The following is an 18,040-nucleotide window of genomic DNA, read 5'->3' as shown; positions in this document are numbered from 1 at the left end:
AAAATCTCAAATGACAGATGCTGAACATAATTTGTTACCAGTGACGTGCGGTGAGGTTCATAGCTGGTGAGGCACTGACGTCATCAGAATCAGATTTGCAAATAGATGCATAGATTGACAGCAGTTTACAGGTTATGTTTCACTTCTGCATCCTTACACATACAAACCTTTCAGCTCCGGCGTTGGTCTTCCTTTGGTTATTATCTCCTGCTTCGATTGAAAGTCCACTTGAGAAAACTTTTTTAGTGTTGTAATGTAGTCATCCATGTCGAAAGTCGGGATAAGCGAGAGGAAAAAAATCACTATCTCTATTATAATCTATCGCTGCACTTGACTTGCTTCCCGAATCGTTTAGCCTAGCTCGCTGTCACTTACTCGGCAGTTGAGGAGTGAACAAGACGAACGTCTGGGATCTTGAGCGCCCCCTGCCATGAGGCAAGAGAACTGCCTGCCTCACCTCGAACCTGTTCTCTGCCGTTTATAATCGCTCATTACACGAAACACGTTACACAAACACAGTTGGTGACAAAAAGCACTGTACATTATATACATAAGCTAAATTATTGGAAATAAGTTCACATATTAAATTTGTTTAAACCATTTTATTGACGCCGTACAGCAACATGCTCTCTCCGCTTAGCAGCCAGCGCAGAGCCAGGGGTTGCGCAATCCAAGGTGAGGCAGAGCTCGCTGCTGCCTCACCGGCATCGCTTCCAAGCATTTGAATGGGAAAATAAGAAAATTCAGCGATTTTGAACAAATAAAAATCGAAATTGGTGAAGCTACATGAAAAATAAATATTTTTTAGTACAAACCACCGGATGAATATAACAATTTAAATTACTTTATGATTATATATTTTCTTTCTTTCCATGATGGCTGGTGAGGCACTGCCTCACCTGCCTCCCCTGACCGCACGTCACTGTTTGTTACACATTATTGGGATTGGATGCAGTCATCTATGTAAGAGGAGGAATTCAGGAGTGCAGGACAGATTGTTACTCTGTGACAGATGAGGTCTGTCTACCTTTGAAACTGTGCAGAGAACTGTAAAACAGACCTACTGAACACAGACAAGCTTGAGCCAATTTATTGCGACACTCTGAAAATCAGTGTGGGCCAAATGTAATTGAGTCCTCCCCACAGCACCTGATGCAGCTCTTAGTCAGCACACTGGTTAAGAAAGGGTTAAAGGTACACAAAAAATGTTGTTATAGGAAACAAACCCTAGCATCTGCACACTGAAACATCCTTTTACTCTTCTACACATAAGTGCATAATCAAAGTAAATAAGTTTTAAAGTAAGAGGAGCCAGAAACTCACGAGTTTATTAAACTAGGTCACCATCTAAACACATGCAGTGCCCTTGGTGCTGCTTGAAATAGACTCAGTGCTCCTTTAAACCACAGACTGCTCCACAATCTCTGAAATATATATATCAAGTTAAAATGAAGTCAAAACATAAAAGGGGTGTACGCACGATACATTGACAGCATACGATTCTTTTCTTTTATTCTAATGTGAAAAGAATATTCGGAACTGCTTCGAAATAAACCTTAAGGTTTAAATCAGTTCTTGTCTGCTCTGTACATATAGAGCTGGGCTACACAGTATAGAACCTTTACTATGTAATGTGAAAGCTGATGAGAATCTGAAATTGGGATGGAAGGAGGCTTACTCCTGCTAAGCTATGATTTGGTTGACTTTCCTTCAAGTGATCACCATGACACAGGTGATGCTGTTATCTTTTGCTGCCATGTGTTGTGGAAATCAAATTACCCCCTCGAAGCTGCACAAAATCACCTTGATGAGTAAGATGTTAGTCATCTTTAACATTCAGTACCTCTTACGGCAGTTCCACTATTAATCTTAATTCCCACATCTGTGATTTTGTTTTGGTGCTCTAGATTATGTTTTTTGTATCACACTTTGTCTGTATTTAGATACTGATTCCTGTAACTTTCCTGATTGATTTGGTGAATTAATATTGCTGTCATGAAGACTTTCTCTAATTAGAAAATTACAAATAATGATGATAACAAATGGTTTTTAAATTTGACATTTAAAGCTTATTTTATACATCCTCCGGTTAGAAGTATTTCCTCTTTTTATTGCATTCCAGCAGTTGTATCAGTCATTTATTAAAAAAAATATCAAAATATTACAATAGGAAAGTATTGAACCAATTTATGTTCTTTCAAATATTTATATTGGGGATATTGATGTGAAATTCAGATGAGACTCTAGTAAACCAAACATACAACGAAAACAACTAAAATGTACTGTGAAGTGAAATTACACAGGCAATAAGTACTGAGCATTCTTACTGTATTTTGTACTAGCCTTATGGATCACTTGGATGTGATTATGACCCATTTTTTTCCACAAACTGTCTTAAAGGCTCTGTTGGCCTCTTCTCTGCATTATGGTTATCAGTTATGTCCATTCTCTGGCTTTTGATTTCTATTTTACCAGCTTTATATTCTTTCTCTGAAGCTAATTGGCTGTGTGTTTGGAATCATTGTCTTGCTTAATAATCTATACTAGTTTCAGATTGTTACCAACAAGATCAGATTAAATTTTTCTATTCATTATTCCTTCAATTATTTAAAGTCTGGCAATACCACACGCTGAATAACAATCCCACATTGTAATGTTCTCATCTCTAAACTTCACTGTTACTATGAGGTTTGAGGTGTGGCCTTAACATACAGCCACAGGTGTCCCTCCAAGAAGAAAGTATCAAAACAAAAACATGTCTAAAACCAGTTTTTGTTTATTATTCTGTCACTGAACAAACGTGAAATATTTTTGGTAATCCTATCTAACATAAGACAGGAAAAATTAAGTTTGATTTAAAGTCAGACAATGGAAAAGTGGTTTGTGTGATGAAGTGCATGCAAAAATCTGGTTGCAGCTTTAGGTTTCTCACCAATTCCATCAGTACGTTTTGCAACACTATAAATGGCAAAGGTCCTGAGAGAGCACTTTACTTTTACCCATAATGACATGTTTGTTGTGTGATATCTTGGTAGTAATACATCTTTTATAAGGATTAACAATGCTATTAATTGATTATATCAATTGACACTGAAACAGAGAAGAATTGCTTTCAAATTACTGACAAATTGCAGTTATTTTGTTAACCTTTTGCTGTGCTTCTGTTCTTAATGTTTCCAATTCTTATCAAGTGTCTCCTTTCACGTTAGTACACACAACATCATTTTGTGGAGTTTTTTTGTTTTAATTTAGTTATATGTCATCTGGTGATGCTATCATGTCAATATCTACATTATAAATTACAGAAAAAAAATTACCTGTTCAAGATTTGGGCTCATAGATATACCAGCAAAACCAGAAAAAGCCCATAATATATTTTGAATTGGATCCTTCATGGTCTATAGTAGACGAAGGATATTCAGCAAAATCTTATCTATTATATGTTATTTCTCTGCCAATTTTGTAAGTACAGAATGACCTTTTGCCTTCTTTTGGGACTGTGAAATTGCTCAGGTCCAAGAATGGTCTTCTGCAGTATTTTATCTCTGTCCTGTGACAAGTTCAATCAGTCAGTCTATTACCTTACCCAATAAATCAGCAGCAAAGCAGAACTTACATCATGACTTCTTTTTTTTAATAAATGGTACATTAAGTCCATATTAATTAAATTTCCCCATCAAAGTTCTGTCTCCCAATTAATTGATCCTTAGTTCACATTTCTTCAGATATATTTTTCTAGTGGAACATCTTCTACTTTAACCCTGCTGACATTCGCCTACAGTTTGTGCCGCAACACTGCGCTCCTCCTCTCCTTGTTCCATTAAATATGACTTATATCAGTTTTCTCACCTCTTTTATGATCATGTATCAGAACTGGCCCTAATTAAATCAGATCTGAAAGATTTATATCAAAGAATATCCTCAGTAGACAACATTTTCCCTTTATAGGAACTAGAAAAGCTTTTGAACAGATTAGAGGGTTGAAAAATTGCTTTGTCAGCATTATGTTAACAGTGAAAAAACAGATATGGAGCATAGTGTGAAAGATTGTGTAGATTTACAATTTAGATAGGATGTGAATAGTTACCTAAGGCATGTGCAAAAATCTGGAGTGTGAATGCAATAGGTATTAATAAAAACAGTAGACCTTTGAAGAAGAGACTGAAATCTACTGTTAATGAGGCATGATGCTGCTTCCTGGCAGCAACCTCCTAATGCATCAAAGACTACATCAGACTAAACAAGGCTTTAAAATTAATGAATAGCTTTGTCTCTGAGGGGTAATTTTCCATCATCAGCATTGGCAAACCCCATTGTCGGTAGCAAAGCAGAAGACAGTACGGCACTGCTTCCGCATCCATTTATCCTGATTAATTCATGCAACGCAGTAGGTCTGATCCTGATGATTCTCTCTTTTTGTTATCCCAGGATACTCCTCAGGGTTTGGGTAATGTTGCTCCCTAGAGAGAATGTGGGTATTTAGGTTAGCTGGCTTTCCAAATTCCCTAAGGAGTTTCTGCTAGATCAAAAGAGGTCTGGCTTATTAGAACTCTGCATTCGACAAGTATTGATAAGTTCACACTTTACAGCTGTATGATTAATCACAGCATCAACTTTAAAAAAGATGTTGCTGATTTCTCTAGTGATTTTTTTTTTTATCTGAAAAGGAAACGGAGCAGAAAACTACTTCATCTGGGATTGCTTCATCCATTTACCAGGCTCTGGGTTTTGACTGTTTTCTTTAGTTTGGTCTGCTTCTTTTAAATTAGAAATATTGAGCATCAGTGATCCTAATGCAGGAGTCAGTGTCGTTCTTTTAAGTTTCTTTCCATCACTAATGCCCAACTGTGTCCAAGGAGGAGAACTTTCAATCAAATACCTCATAATTGCCTAGTCTCATCCATGAAACATAGTATGTTTTGACAATAAGTTGAGGAATGTTGCACAGTACTTTCATGAATATCTTAATTTCAGTTTTGTATATAATTTTTATAACATAATAAAAGTGGAAAAGTTCGTCCATCCAGCTATTGTCCTCTGCTTTTCTGAGACTAGGTCACAGGGATAACAATTCCAGGATGGAAATCCAAGCATCTTAGTGTCCAGGGATATTCTTCAGCTCATTTTGTTCAAATCCCAATGGCTTCGTAAGCCAAAAGGGATATATATTCCCTCTGGGATTCACCTGGAAATCTATCCCTCCGTCCATCCATCCATCCATTCGTTCATTCTTTTCCACTTATCCTGGAGCACTAAACATAGAGTTCCACACTTTCCTCTCCGCAGCCACTTGGGCCAGGTCCACTGGGGGCATCCCAAAGCGTTCCCAGGCCAGCCGAAAAAACATAGTCCCTCCAGCATGTCCTGGGTCTCCCTCCTGGTCTCCTTCCAGTGGGACATTCCCTGAATATCTCACCAGGAAGGCGTCCATTCTTTCGGTCATGGTCCATATCTCATAACCAGTTGTAAATCAAAATTTAATGACTTTAGACTCAGCTTGATGAAATCAAAAGACTTATGACTTGACTAGGACTTTTAGCACCAATGGTATGACTTTACTTGAACTTGAACTATTCAACTTGAAAATACTTGATAGTTTACACCAAGAAATTTGTTACAGTAGAGCTGTGCCTGGTGCGCAATTCAGCTCACTTAGCACCTCTGGCCATTTACCAGTATTTTGTCCTTCTGTTGCCACAACATGCACTGTCTGTAGACTTGGGTGAAAATACTTCAAAATTACATGTGAAATTCCAAACGATGACATGACACCTTTTGTCACAAGTCATTTTGCTTTTATCATTCTACAGATGTTTCTCTGTAGCATATGTTGACCTTACTGTTGCTTTTTCCTTGAGAGGATCCATTGGGAAACCTAGCTGATCGCACTCTAAAGATTCATAAAGTAACGTAGCTTATGTCTCCTTAACCTTTCCCACAGTTTAAGCTTTGTGTATTTATCTCTTTCTCAGAGTCAAGCTACCTCCATTACTTTGGGAATTCATACCTTGAGTTTCAAGGTGTTGACCTTGGAACTCTCAACAACATTAATGTGAGATTTCAAACCACAGCATCTCAGGGAACTCTCCTATATGTCGACCAAGGACCCATTAATGGGAATTTCTTTTTCATGAAACTCTATATCCAGGATGGGATCTTGCAGGTAAATGTTCCATGTTCTCACAATGGCTATCTGTTTGGTCATTCTGGTTTAAATATGTTTGTTTTTGTTTTAGAATATTATTCTATGGTATCGAACTGAATATGTGAGAAATATTGGCACAAACTATTATCAAAATAGGAGGGCAAATAGAGTAGAACAATGTTGTTGTAGTATGTACCATTCTTAGAGAGAGATCTAGTGCACTATAATTACAGTTGCTGGGGGTTTAGTGTGAAATGTGTTCTTAATGTGCAGTAAACTCTTCGACGCTGCGATTTCTAAGAATCTTAGTGAAAAGGAGAATTTTTTGTTTTTCAAAAGTCCCTCGAGACATTTATTGTGAACACACACTCGAGTATGAATATTTTTGTTATTCCTGAAGATAAACAAAAACATTTCCTGAATGAGTCTATAAGAAGTCATGCATGAAACAGGCCATAGAATGACAAACACAAATTACATACTTATACCTCCTCTCAAATGTTTCAGTATGCCTTTTGCTGCAATGAAGAAGATGAAGTTACACGGATGAGTGCATCAAGTCACGTTGATGATGGCAGAGTTCACATTGTGCATATTAGGTATGTACACCTTAATTTAAGCTTGCAGAGCCACAGTAGGTATTCATGATCAGATCTGTGTTGTGTTCAGGCTTTATAAAGAAGCGCTTTGTATGTGTTAGAGTTCTAGCAGAAGTGAATAAGCAGTGGAAACATTTCATGGCTTTTACTGTACAGGACATCAAACGAGATGCAGTGTGATATTTATCTGCTTCAGGCAAGAATACATGTTCTATTGAGGAAGAAAAGATGCATGTTCCCAGTGATAAGCCACTTAGGTCCTTGCAAAAAATCCGATATTTTTTACAGTATAAACACCCCAGGTCCTTTGAGGTACAACTCGTGTTACCTACGTTTTCCAAATGTGGCAGATTTGTTTACAGGGTAGGTTTATAAACTAACTCTTGAGGAAGCAATATAATTGTCAGGAATTACCAGAAGAAGGATTTAGGTTTTATAACAAATGGACCGGCAGGCTTATGTTTTAAAGAAGCGTATCAAACATTAGAATGTGCCTATTAAAATGCATTAGTGATCACTGACCATGTTTTATTGGCTGTTCTGAAGTCTTCATTTGCAGTTTTTCATTATGAAAAGAATAACAAGCAAAAGCCAAGCACAAAATCAATGTTTAAATGATTTAAAGTGAGGCTGTGGCCCCTTTAGTTATGTTACTACTCATGAGCACTCTCGCGGCCAGCCCTCTATATTATAATCTGACATAAGACAGATTGTGGTTTTGTTTCAAGACATGAAGTTATTATGCATGAGCCTGAAGCTGAACCAGTCAGTGTTGAGCTTATAAAAATTTGGTTTAGAAACATATTTGCAATGTTTTGAGAGTCTGTTTTTCTTTTTTTTAGATCAAAATTCTGTTCAGAGAAAAACATTTTAACACACCACTGAGAGAAAGAAATTAATTTGTTGCCTGAAGATGACATTATGTGTACAAGTTAAGACACTGAAGGTGATAACGAACATGCAGTGCCAAAGGAAAGCAAATTATTTTCCCACAGAAACAGAAACTGAGTGGGAAGGTTGCCGTCTTGTTTTCTTGGCAGAGAAGCTGCTCTGCCCTCAATATATGAGAGGCCAATCAGGTTCAAGAGGCTGCAAGGCCCACCCCTTGTTTTTTTTTCCTGGAAGAAAAATACAACAGCAGTATGAATCAATCATAATGTTCTACTCCAACCCCTTGAGACACTGCAAGAAAGAGAGCTGTCATAACTAGGGGGTTGGTTGTATGGAAAAATGGTTTCTGGTGTCACAAAGCAAATTCTTTGTAATTGTCTGATGGCTGACTCCCTCCATCTTTGTCTGATTTGACCCAGAGCTACACCACCATAGCCATTCTCAACGTCACTGCCTAACTCATTATAGACTTTTAATATATCTTCCCGTCAAAGACGCTTTTCAATATGTTAAATAGAAACCCGGTGGGGCCGACTTCTCAAGGACAGTGAGCACAGTGCCCTCTGGCTGCCGGCCAGGCCTCTCTGGCAGACTGCTTCTAAATTAACCGCATCTCTATGCTGGCTTTGGAGGAAGGACTAATGCAGGTTGTAGCAAGTGCCCCGAGTGTTTAGCCAGCATATGCAACGGCCTGAAACACCAGCTTAACAAATCAGACTAGATTGCTTCATGGACCTTCTAACTTCTACTCAGGGAACAAGAGGCATTGGGAGGCACAGAGAGGGGACTTTGTATCTGTGGCCTGAGAACCCTCAAGCTACAGCTAGTTAGTCCAGAATCTGCACTTAGGTAATTATCTGTGTTCCCCTGTTGGTTCCAAAAGGAAAATTGGTTTTGGAATCTGAGACTATGTGGTGGGTCCAGAATAGTTTGCGGAGCCTCATAAGATGACTTGAGAAAAGGAAAGGGAAATCGCCAAAGACTAGTGATTGTTGGGCATACCAACAAAATAAACAATTATACATGTGCATGTACCACAAATATTAAACTTATACACAAATGTGGTTGTGATATCATGGCTGACACATATACCATAATTTCCAGATGATAGGCTGCTACATTCTTCACACGTTTTGAGCACAGCGGTGTAACTAATGGTTGTTATAAAACGAGTATCGAAATCGTGGCCTGCTGCGTGATAAAGGACAGCACAAACTCAAAAGCAAATTTGCCTTGAGACAATAAGAGCAACAACGAAAGAGAGATGACTGAGGAAGCGTGTGGGAGGCTTTTCACTTCCAACACCGAAGAAGAGGACTTTAATGATTCTAGTGTGCCAAGTCTGACTTCTCTTGGTCGTCTACTAACCACTGACCAGTGCTGTTTGGAAAAAGCACTTTTAGTACATATATGTGTGTTAGCAATACATATTTCATAATAAGTTGGAAACAAATCTGTGCACCTCTTTCTGTGTAAATATCTCATATTACAACTTGTTACAAGTTTGTGGGTGTGACTTGTATTGTGGTTTCAGGTACCCTCAGTAGTAGTACCTTAAATAACAGTGTCATTACAAACACAAACTTGAATGCTTTTATAAGGGTTTATGTGAAATAACACCACCACACAAACAGTAATATATAATTCTAAAGTTGAGGAAAAATGTTTGTTTAAAAAAAACGACCCAACTACACTATAGCTGCCCACCTAAACTGACAAACTATGCAAGGAGAACATTATTCAGAAAAGCAACCAGGGGCACATGCTTACTCTGGAAGACTTGCAGAGATAGAAAGAGCTGCCAAGAGTTTTGTCTTTTATAATTTAAATACTAAACTTAGCTGCAGTGTTATATTACTTGGATGTTTTGCTATGATTTTTTTGGTGTGAATCCAACCAATATAACTAAACTGAATTGAAATCTACAACTCGTATAGGAGGATCTTGTTGCCTGAACTATTGTTTTTGCATTTCCTAAATCTGACCATCATGAAAAAAAGCTATAAGAAGTTTTTTTTTTTTTTTTAATTATAAACTGTGATGCAAAAGAAGGGGTTCTGGTCAGACAAAATTGAACCTTAATCCTACATGTGCGATGTGCAGTGTAAGACCTGCACATCTCAATGAAAACACCATGCCTACAACCCTTTGGTGGTAGCAACATTATCCTGCAGGGACAGGGACACTACTCAAAGTTGATGGGAAGATAGATGGTGTTGAATTTTGGGAAATTGCATATGAAAATATGGCACAATATTCATCACACTATCAAATAAAATCTTACACTGAAAATACACTTAAATTTGTGGTCATAACATCAAATTGTAATGAATTTCAAGCAATAGGCAAATTTTTACAAGACACTGTGTGTTGCATGTTCTTGACATGGCAGCTTGTGTATGTCTGCTCCAGCATTTTCCTAACATGTTTTTGCTTTATCAGACAACATCTGACCCCTTGTGAGGCAGAGCTGACACTTTCGGGGCACAGGAGAATTCAAAGCACAGCAAATAACTACTTGCTGGGACACATTATTCAAAGAACAAACCATGTCTTTGTAGGTGGTTTGCGATATCAATATATTCCCAATCAGGTAAACTTTGTGATTATTGTGTGATGGTTTAACTAGCTGTCAAAATTATATGGTTCTGAATGTCACTCAAAGTTTCAAACTTTATGAGTTCAACACATTATTAAGCTGAAAATATTTTTTATGCATATTTTCTTTTAAAGAAAGCAAAGCCTCTTCACAACTATACTGGCTGCATCGAAGTAATAGAAATTAACCATATAAGAAGCTTCTACACAACTGATGCAGTTGCTGGCAGCAACATAGATCAATGCAGGTAAAATACATTGTATCCCTATTACTAAAACATGAAAAGAAACAGCTATTTTGTATTTTCTTTCATCATTTTTATTTTTTTTACAGTGCCTTTTTTCGTTTTATATTGATAAAGCAAAGTTTTCATGTTATTTTGGCATCAACACCAGATTAAGCAAAAATCTGAATGTAGGGACTCTTTAACAAATACCACTAATGTTTTTTTTGTTTTTTGTTTCTTTTTTTAAACTAGTCCTCTACTATAATTTGGCAACTTTTCCTTAGAAGAAAAATTAGGCCTGCTGAAACTTGATGAAATATTTGTGACATTCTAAAAATAATCAGGACGCAAGTGTCCAAGTCCTTTTCATTTTATATTTTACTGTTTCTTTCACATGACGCTGTGTTTCATAAGGCACTCACAGTCTTACTCTGATCCCCAGTTATTCTAAATATACTAAGAATTTATATGTGGATATTCTGTTTAGTCATTAAGCTAAACTAATATTACCCATTTCTTTCTGAACTATTTTTCTTTGTCTGGATTTTACATTGTTGATAATGATACATCTTTTATGCTGTGTTTTGCTGTCAGCAATGTTTCAAGCTGTCACATTCATTAAAACACATAACCCCTGATGCAAATGCAATGTTGGGTAATAATGCATAAGCCACACTTAAGTATTGCGTTTTCATTCATTACTAAATAAAGCTTAGGTTTCACTGCCATTTTAATTTCAGTGTAACGGCAGCTTAGCAATTATTATTGTTTTTATTGGCAGAAAAATTATGATAACTGTGTAAATTAGATAAAATTATACATTCTCTTTGTATTTTATTCAATGACAAACCATTATGTCTATGAAGCAAATAATAAATAGGCGCAATAATAACTAAGAATTTACAGTATCATTTAATTTGGAAACACATTTCTCTTTATATTGTAATTTTTTTACAGGAATGTGTTTTTATTATATGAAGCAAATAATAAATAGGCACAATAATAACTAAGGATTTACAGTATCATTTAATTTGGAAACACATTTCTCTTTATATTGTAATTTTTTACAGTAATGTGTTTGAAAAAAATGTATCTATAACATTTTAAGATGATATAATCATTATCTTTTCACAATAAGCCACATTATCAAATAATGTTATAAGAAAATATAAAAAATACTTTTCTTATCTGGACCGCAGTATTTCTGAACCTTTTTTCTATAAAACTATGAGGCCCAAAAAAATTATAAGATTTTTTTTGTTTTTTGACCTTTTACACCGAAAAAACATATGCCTTTAAATTGATATTTTTCTCAATTCTCTCATTCAGGTATACTTTACATCACATGATGGCCTCCACAGAAAATTACTTGAGTCTGACCACTCCATCAGCTTCACCTACCACATTAAGCACAGCAACCCTGGTATTGTCCACACCACCTCCCAAACTTCCTCTGCATGAACCTGAAGCTGGCCATGCTGATCTTTGTCACAACGGAGGATCATTCCATCAGACGCAGCTTCATGGAAGAACTATTTCCTCTTGCCACTGTCCTCTTCATTTTACTGGAGCCTTTTGTGAAAAAGGTACCTCAAGATATTAGCATTTTTTCTGTACTCTGTTTTTATTATATCTGATTTAGGAAGCACAGACCAAAAACCTGCTGTAATGTGACCTTTATAGTGGTATCACCAAGAGCCATCCTTCGAATTATGTCTGGTAATATATGCTGAGCCTCTTTGGCTAATAGGTTTCAGTATGAGGGGTAATAGAGTCAGCTGCATTAAGAATTTTGAGTGATGTGAATTATTCAGAATATGATAAATGAAATGAGAGATCCATATAAGCAGCTTGAACATTGCTGTATGTTCATATTCCCCTTCTGCATGCACCCAGAATGAAAATGCGACTTTGGGCCACTTGTTCTGCATTCAGCTACAGCTCTCACCCACTTTTCTAAAGCAAAAATGTTTATTTCTTTCCCACTACAAAAGTAGTAAATCCAAGACGAGGCTAGTAGTACCTCACATGCTGCATAGGAGTTTTTCTTTTAACAATTCCAATTTTACAGCTAAAATCCAATTCATAGTACTGTTTAAAATCTAAATTAAACATTAGATTAATTAGATTTTGATGTTTGACATTTTACTTGTTTCACACTTAAGAGTGAACTAGTCATATACTTTCTGCTTAAATGTCAGTTTGAAGACAGTCATATGTACAAGTTACATTGGTTTGTAGTTGTGCCAATAGTATGTCACAACTGCAAACAACCAAGACCTGATCTATAGCCTGAGTCCGACCCAAAATTATACACCTGATTGGGTTGGATGGGTTTGACATTGGCTTCTTTAGTGTATTTTTACAGCACAGAGAAAATTAAATATGAACTGAATAAAGTTGTGTTAATCTACTTATTATTGACTAAAAAGAAGAGCAGGTCATTTATCCTGTTGAGGAAAAAAGAAAGTTAGGTTCTGAAGTTAGTTAGATTCACTTATTCCACATTTTATGTTACAACCTTATTCTAAATTGTATTCAAATAATATCTTTCCTCAAAAATGTACAATTGCCTTACTACAACAATGCACCTCACCTGTCTTTAGGCAGGTGAGCTAATGGTCTGAGAGTCCTTCAAGTACCGTTTGGCAAACTCCAAAGGCCTGCCATGTGCCTTTTATTAAGAAGTGGCTTAGCAGCCAGGACAAGAGTGAAGAACTTGAAATAATTATGCCTTCAGTCATGAGTTTTAAATGAAGACTTCAAGGTAAACATTAATTACTGTCATATGTGCTGCACATTGTTGACCTAAGAAAAGTTTAAAGTGTTGGGAAATTATGCTCATAGCATAATCTCATGTTCCCAGAGCTGACACGATCCTGCCTCTGAGCTAACATTAACAGTCATTAGCATGAGCCTGAGTAGTCCGCCTGCACCCAGCACCCTGATTTGACACGTCTGCCATGTTTCTTAAAAATGCTAATTTACAGGTGTTTAGCTAATTTACAAAGCATTATTTGTCTCTGCAGGCACTGTGATAAAATGTTTCTATTTTTAAGACTCATTTGTTTTGTTTTCTTTTTTTTCCTGGGGGAGACGACCATGTTGACAGAAGGTGCTACCCGCCCTTTGCATGATACAGACGCTGGTTTATTGAGTTAGTTATTAAAGATGATTTCTACTGCCTAAAGATCCATTGGAGATGAGTGATGCATTCATTTGCTGTTTTCTTTATTAACTTATTCCAGAATGTTAGATTTTTCGGTTCAGGAAAATGCAAATGGTGCACGACAAAATATCATTTGTGACTCCCCAAATTAGGAGAGAATGGTGATTAAAACTTTTGATTCTTTAGATTATGTGATAAACTGCTTTGTTGTATGCTAGTAGGATATTAATTTCCTACTAGCATAGGAAATTATTATCTGTAACATTAATTACGGATATTAGCCGTAACATTAATCAAATGTTCAGTTTGATTTAATTCTAACAATGAATTTCCTTCCTCAACTAGAAAAGAAGTTCCTGCTTATTCCCCTACTTGTCAGACTTAAAAGCTTATTCTTTAAATACCAGAAGTACCCTTTTAGTGTCACTTTTGCTGAGTTTGAGGAATTGCTCCTTCTCAAAAGAACTACAGTCTCAGGTTTAACAGGGTCCAATCTCCTTTGAGCACTTATCCAACAATGTGCGTTGCAACACGAGTTTCTCATAGCCCGCTTTAAACGTCCAGGGGCTGTTTACATGCTGACACAGTCTCTGAACATAAATTTGCCACAGAGCGACTTTGCCCGGCGACAATCTTGTCATTACATCTTGTCGAATTAAGGAATAGCCACATGAGAACAGTGAAGCGAGTCACCCCTGATACGAGCTAATTATAGATAAATCATGCAACACAGTGACAAGAGGTGGACTGGTTTCTGACCTAGATGAAACACTGATACGTATCACAGATCTTTAACAAATATATTAATGCACATGGGTATGCAACCTGTTTATTTTTAGCAAGTAATTTAATGATAAACAAAAGAAATGCTGAAAATAGTTGAAATTTCAATGACAATAAAGCTTACTGACGTATATTACACAGACGCATAACTACTGATTGTTTATAATTCTCTAACTTTTATTTTTATTGCTGTTATAAACTCGTGATGCAATTGAACAGTAAGAGACTTAAGTTCTTAAACAGTGCCCTGCAAAATTATTATTTAACTTTAACATTTATTGAGACTTTCAGCATTTTCAGTGTATTATTTTTAAAGGTTTTGTGTTATAGCCTTAAAAATGCAAAAGATTGCCCTGTATTTAGTCACGCCCATCTTCCCATCAACTCTGACCACCTTCCTGTGTATCCACTGTTGTCTGGACAAATCAGGCAGGATTGTGAGAGTGATGTTCTTTGATTTCTCAAAGATTTAACACAATACCACCATATTTTCTGTCAGAAACTCCAGAAAACACAACTGCTTTCTGCCTGAATTAATGACTGCGTGACAAACAGACCACAACATAGCCTGTTGTAAATATTCAGGCTAGTTAGCAGGGCCACTGATGACGGCAGATGGTTATGGTTTTTCCTTAACAACAAGTTTTTCCTACACCATTAGAACATTTAGGAACAAGTACAGTTTGATTGACTCATTGGTTGTTTTTGGTCTGGAGCGGTGCATTTCTTCAGAGAGCAACAATAGCACAGAGAGGAGGGGGGGACGGGTAAACTGATCTTTTTACAGATACAAAGCCTCAACATACTGTCATGACATGGTGAGAGTTTTAGCAAATATGTTAAAAATTATTTATTTTTTTTTATAAGAGTTATGTACTGCAGCTTTAAAAAACAATTAGTTTCATTGGATTTTATTTAAGGATGTTAAAGTAAAGGGGCCTAAATACTAATGCATCCTTTGCAAATATAAATAAATAACAATTATGCACTACTTTGTGTTGGTTTATCATAAAAAAGCTCTATAAAATATATTTAAAAAATGTAGCTGAAATGTGAGGGGGAAAAAAGTGTGACAAGCTGCATGGGGTATCAGTACTTTTGCAAAGTAATGTAATACATTTTTATATACATTCTTCTTCTAGAATGTAGTCCTCTGCAACAATATTTTGTCCAGCCTCATGATTAATAGAAAGCAATCTTAGAATGATGTAATAAATGGCACCTGTGTCAGGTAGTATTTGTAAAAGACGAAACCAATGAAGTGAAAAATTATTCAAGGTTGCTCTGTATTGATCACAACTTCATTCCACAGCTCACCGAGTTTATTTCTGACTTGTATATTAGAAGCTGTGATATAGGAAGCTGACCCCTAAGGGAAAATAAAATGCCAAGTGCACAGTATGTCTCATTTGTGTCATTCCAGCAACTTTTATTTAATGTCTAACATCAGTTGCAATAAGAAAGTGTGCAATTTCCCCCTCTTAAAGCACCACAGCTCTGTAAATCTAATTTGCATTTTTATGCTCATTTAATTTTCAACCAGTTTAGCTTCAGAAATTATTCATATTTCTTTTTTTTTACAGTGTACTAGTCATAATTTATTTGTTCAGTGGCAAATAGGCAAAATGATAAACTTACATTTAAGAGTTGGGTTCATTTGTGTGTTCTTTTTTGTTTGAAAACTGAATACAGAAATGCAGATTGGAGTAGGTAACTTAAGCAGAAAGAAGACTGTCAATAAATTTAATCAGGAAAAACAAGAGATCACACAGAAAAGAGAAACAAATAAGGGCTTTTTTTTTTTAGCTTTTCTGTTTTTGTCTGTCTGCCTTTGACATTAATGGGATCTGATGTGGTGTGCCTCCTGATTTGCCAACAATGTGGCTTGGTGCTGCCAGCTCTTTTTGTGGGCATCTAGTGTGTGGTTTCTGTAATTGCCTGTGTCTTTAAAAGTGAGCCAGCTTGGTCATCCTTGCTCAGACATTTGCCAGCAAATATTACAGGATGGATTCATCATTTTTGATCCAATAGAACTGCTTCTTCCTCAACGGAAACACCGTCGCTGATGTTTTCTCTTTGTAACTTGAAGCCTTGGCTGCTGTGTCTATTCCACATAATGTTCTGCAGGAATAATAAATAAATCACCCACACTGTTTTCATGGGAAAAAAGAGTCAGTTCAAAATGTATTGAAAACACATTAAGAAAAAGAGGATCATGACAATATGAAAAATGCCATGGGAATCTTGGTTATTCTTTCAACAGGTAAACAGTTCAAGTTGTCAAATGTTGTAGTTCGAATTGCTGATACTTTCCGATACAGTAAATCTATAATACATTATTCTTCCCTCATCATGGATAGATACCAAGAAACATCACAAACAGAGCAAACTCCATAAAGAAGTAAATGCAAGTGCTATTAGTAAAAGTATTTGGAAAATTATGTAATGAATAGAAAAGTTAATTGTTGTGCAAATAAGAACAAATGTTTTACTCCAAAACATTTCTAGAGAACAACCTCCCTTAATACATCCAAGGTTCTCAAGCTGTATTATTAATGGAACTTAGGCTATCATCTGTGGTAATTTAGTAAATTGTGTGATTTACAAGTTAAATATGACACAACTTAATTGTAAAGTTGATCTAAAGAAAGAGACAAACTGGTAAAAGTGATAATGAATAGTATTTTACTGCAGCCCTCACCACATTAAAAATCTATTTATATATGTATATATTTAAAACAGGAAGTACAAATGAACAGAATTTGTTATTTTATTGTGCAATATTTTTGCACTAATCTTGCACAAACTATTTTTGTTTGGATGCAGTGACTATGAGCAGAATCCCCTTAGCTGTGGCTCATTTGGGCTGTTTTGAGCTGACTTTCAAGTTCCTGAACAGCAAACGATCCACGTGGTGTACAGTGTCCTTTGTGTAAAAGGCCAGCAGATTATCAGTGGCTTGTGTAGTTGATGACCTGAGCTTGTACTTCTTCCACCTTTCCTTAAAATCAGACCCTTTGTCATCCAGTGGGAAATGACACACTAGCACATAGCCCTGACAGCCCTCTGCTGACTCTGCTCACAGACAAGCTATCTGTGCTGTAAAGGCATACAGCAGGCAATTCCGGTTGTTCTCCTTACTAAGGAAAGCACTTACAGACATTGCTTTCACTTTGTATGCCATTCTTTGGAAAAATAAACTTACAAACCACTTTGCAACTGGGAGCAACCAGCAAAGTGGCTTGTAAAACCAGAAAAATCTAGATGTCTCTTAATTCTGCTTTTATGAAGCTTCTGCATGTTCAGTTTTTGTTGATTGTGCCGAAAGGTTGCTCAGCTTATTTCACTTTTATGAAACTTTGTAACTGGAAGAAGCAAAATACTTGAAAGAGATTTTAATGTACATAACCTTTCTTTGTTATTGGTAGTAGCAGAGCCTGAATTTTAAATATCTGTTGGAGTACTTTGTTTTGGATATGTCTTTCTTTTCCATCTTTTCTGCCATTCCCCCTCAGGACATCCCATTGCAAGAGAAACTTGTCTTCATCCAGCTTAATTTGTTACAACTGTTTAATTACTGGTATGAATTCATTATGTCACTGCAATAAAAACAATGATATACTTTAAA

The 18,040-nt window shown here is 36.3% G+C and overlaps 1 protein-coding gene across 3 annotated transcripts in view; it reads left to right on the top strand.

Moving 5' to 3' along the window:
* eys (eyes shut homolog) overlaps positions 1-18,040 on the top strand; it is a 180,253-nt gene that overhangs the window by 104,429 nt on the left and 57,784 nt on the right. For all 3 annotated transcript variants that reach the window (XM_028007727.1, XM_028007726.1, XM_028007728.1), the window contains 5 exons: positions 5,973-6,163; positions 6,653-6,744; positions 10,078-10,228; positions 10,369-10,481; positions 11,790-12,046. In XM_028007727.1, coding sequence (XP_027863528.1) covers positions 5,973-6,163; positions 6,653-6,744; positions 10,078-10,228; positions 10,369-10,481; positions 11,790-12,046 — 804 coding nt within the window. The remainder of the gene's footprint in view (positions 1-5,972; positions 6,164-6,652; positions 6,745-10,077; positions 10,229-10,368; positions 10,482-11,789; positions 12,047-18,040) is intronic.

Source organism: Xiphophorus couchianus, chromosome 22 (assembly GCF_001444195.1).
Source record: "Xiphophorus couchianus chromosome 22, X_couchianus-1.0, whole genome shotgun sequence".
Taxonomy (NCBI): Eukaryota; Metazoa; Chordata; class Actinopteri; order Cyprinodontiformes; family Poeciliidae; genus Xiphophorus; species Xiphophorus couchianus.
The sequence above is the reverse complement of the archived record's forward strand: the minus strand, read 5'-3'. Positions and strand labels throughout refer to the sequence as shown.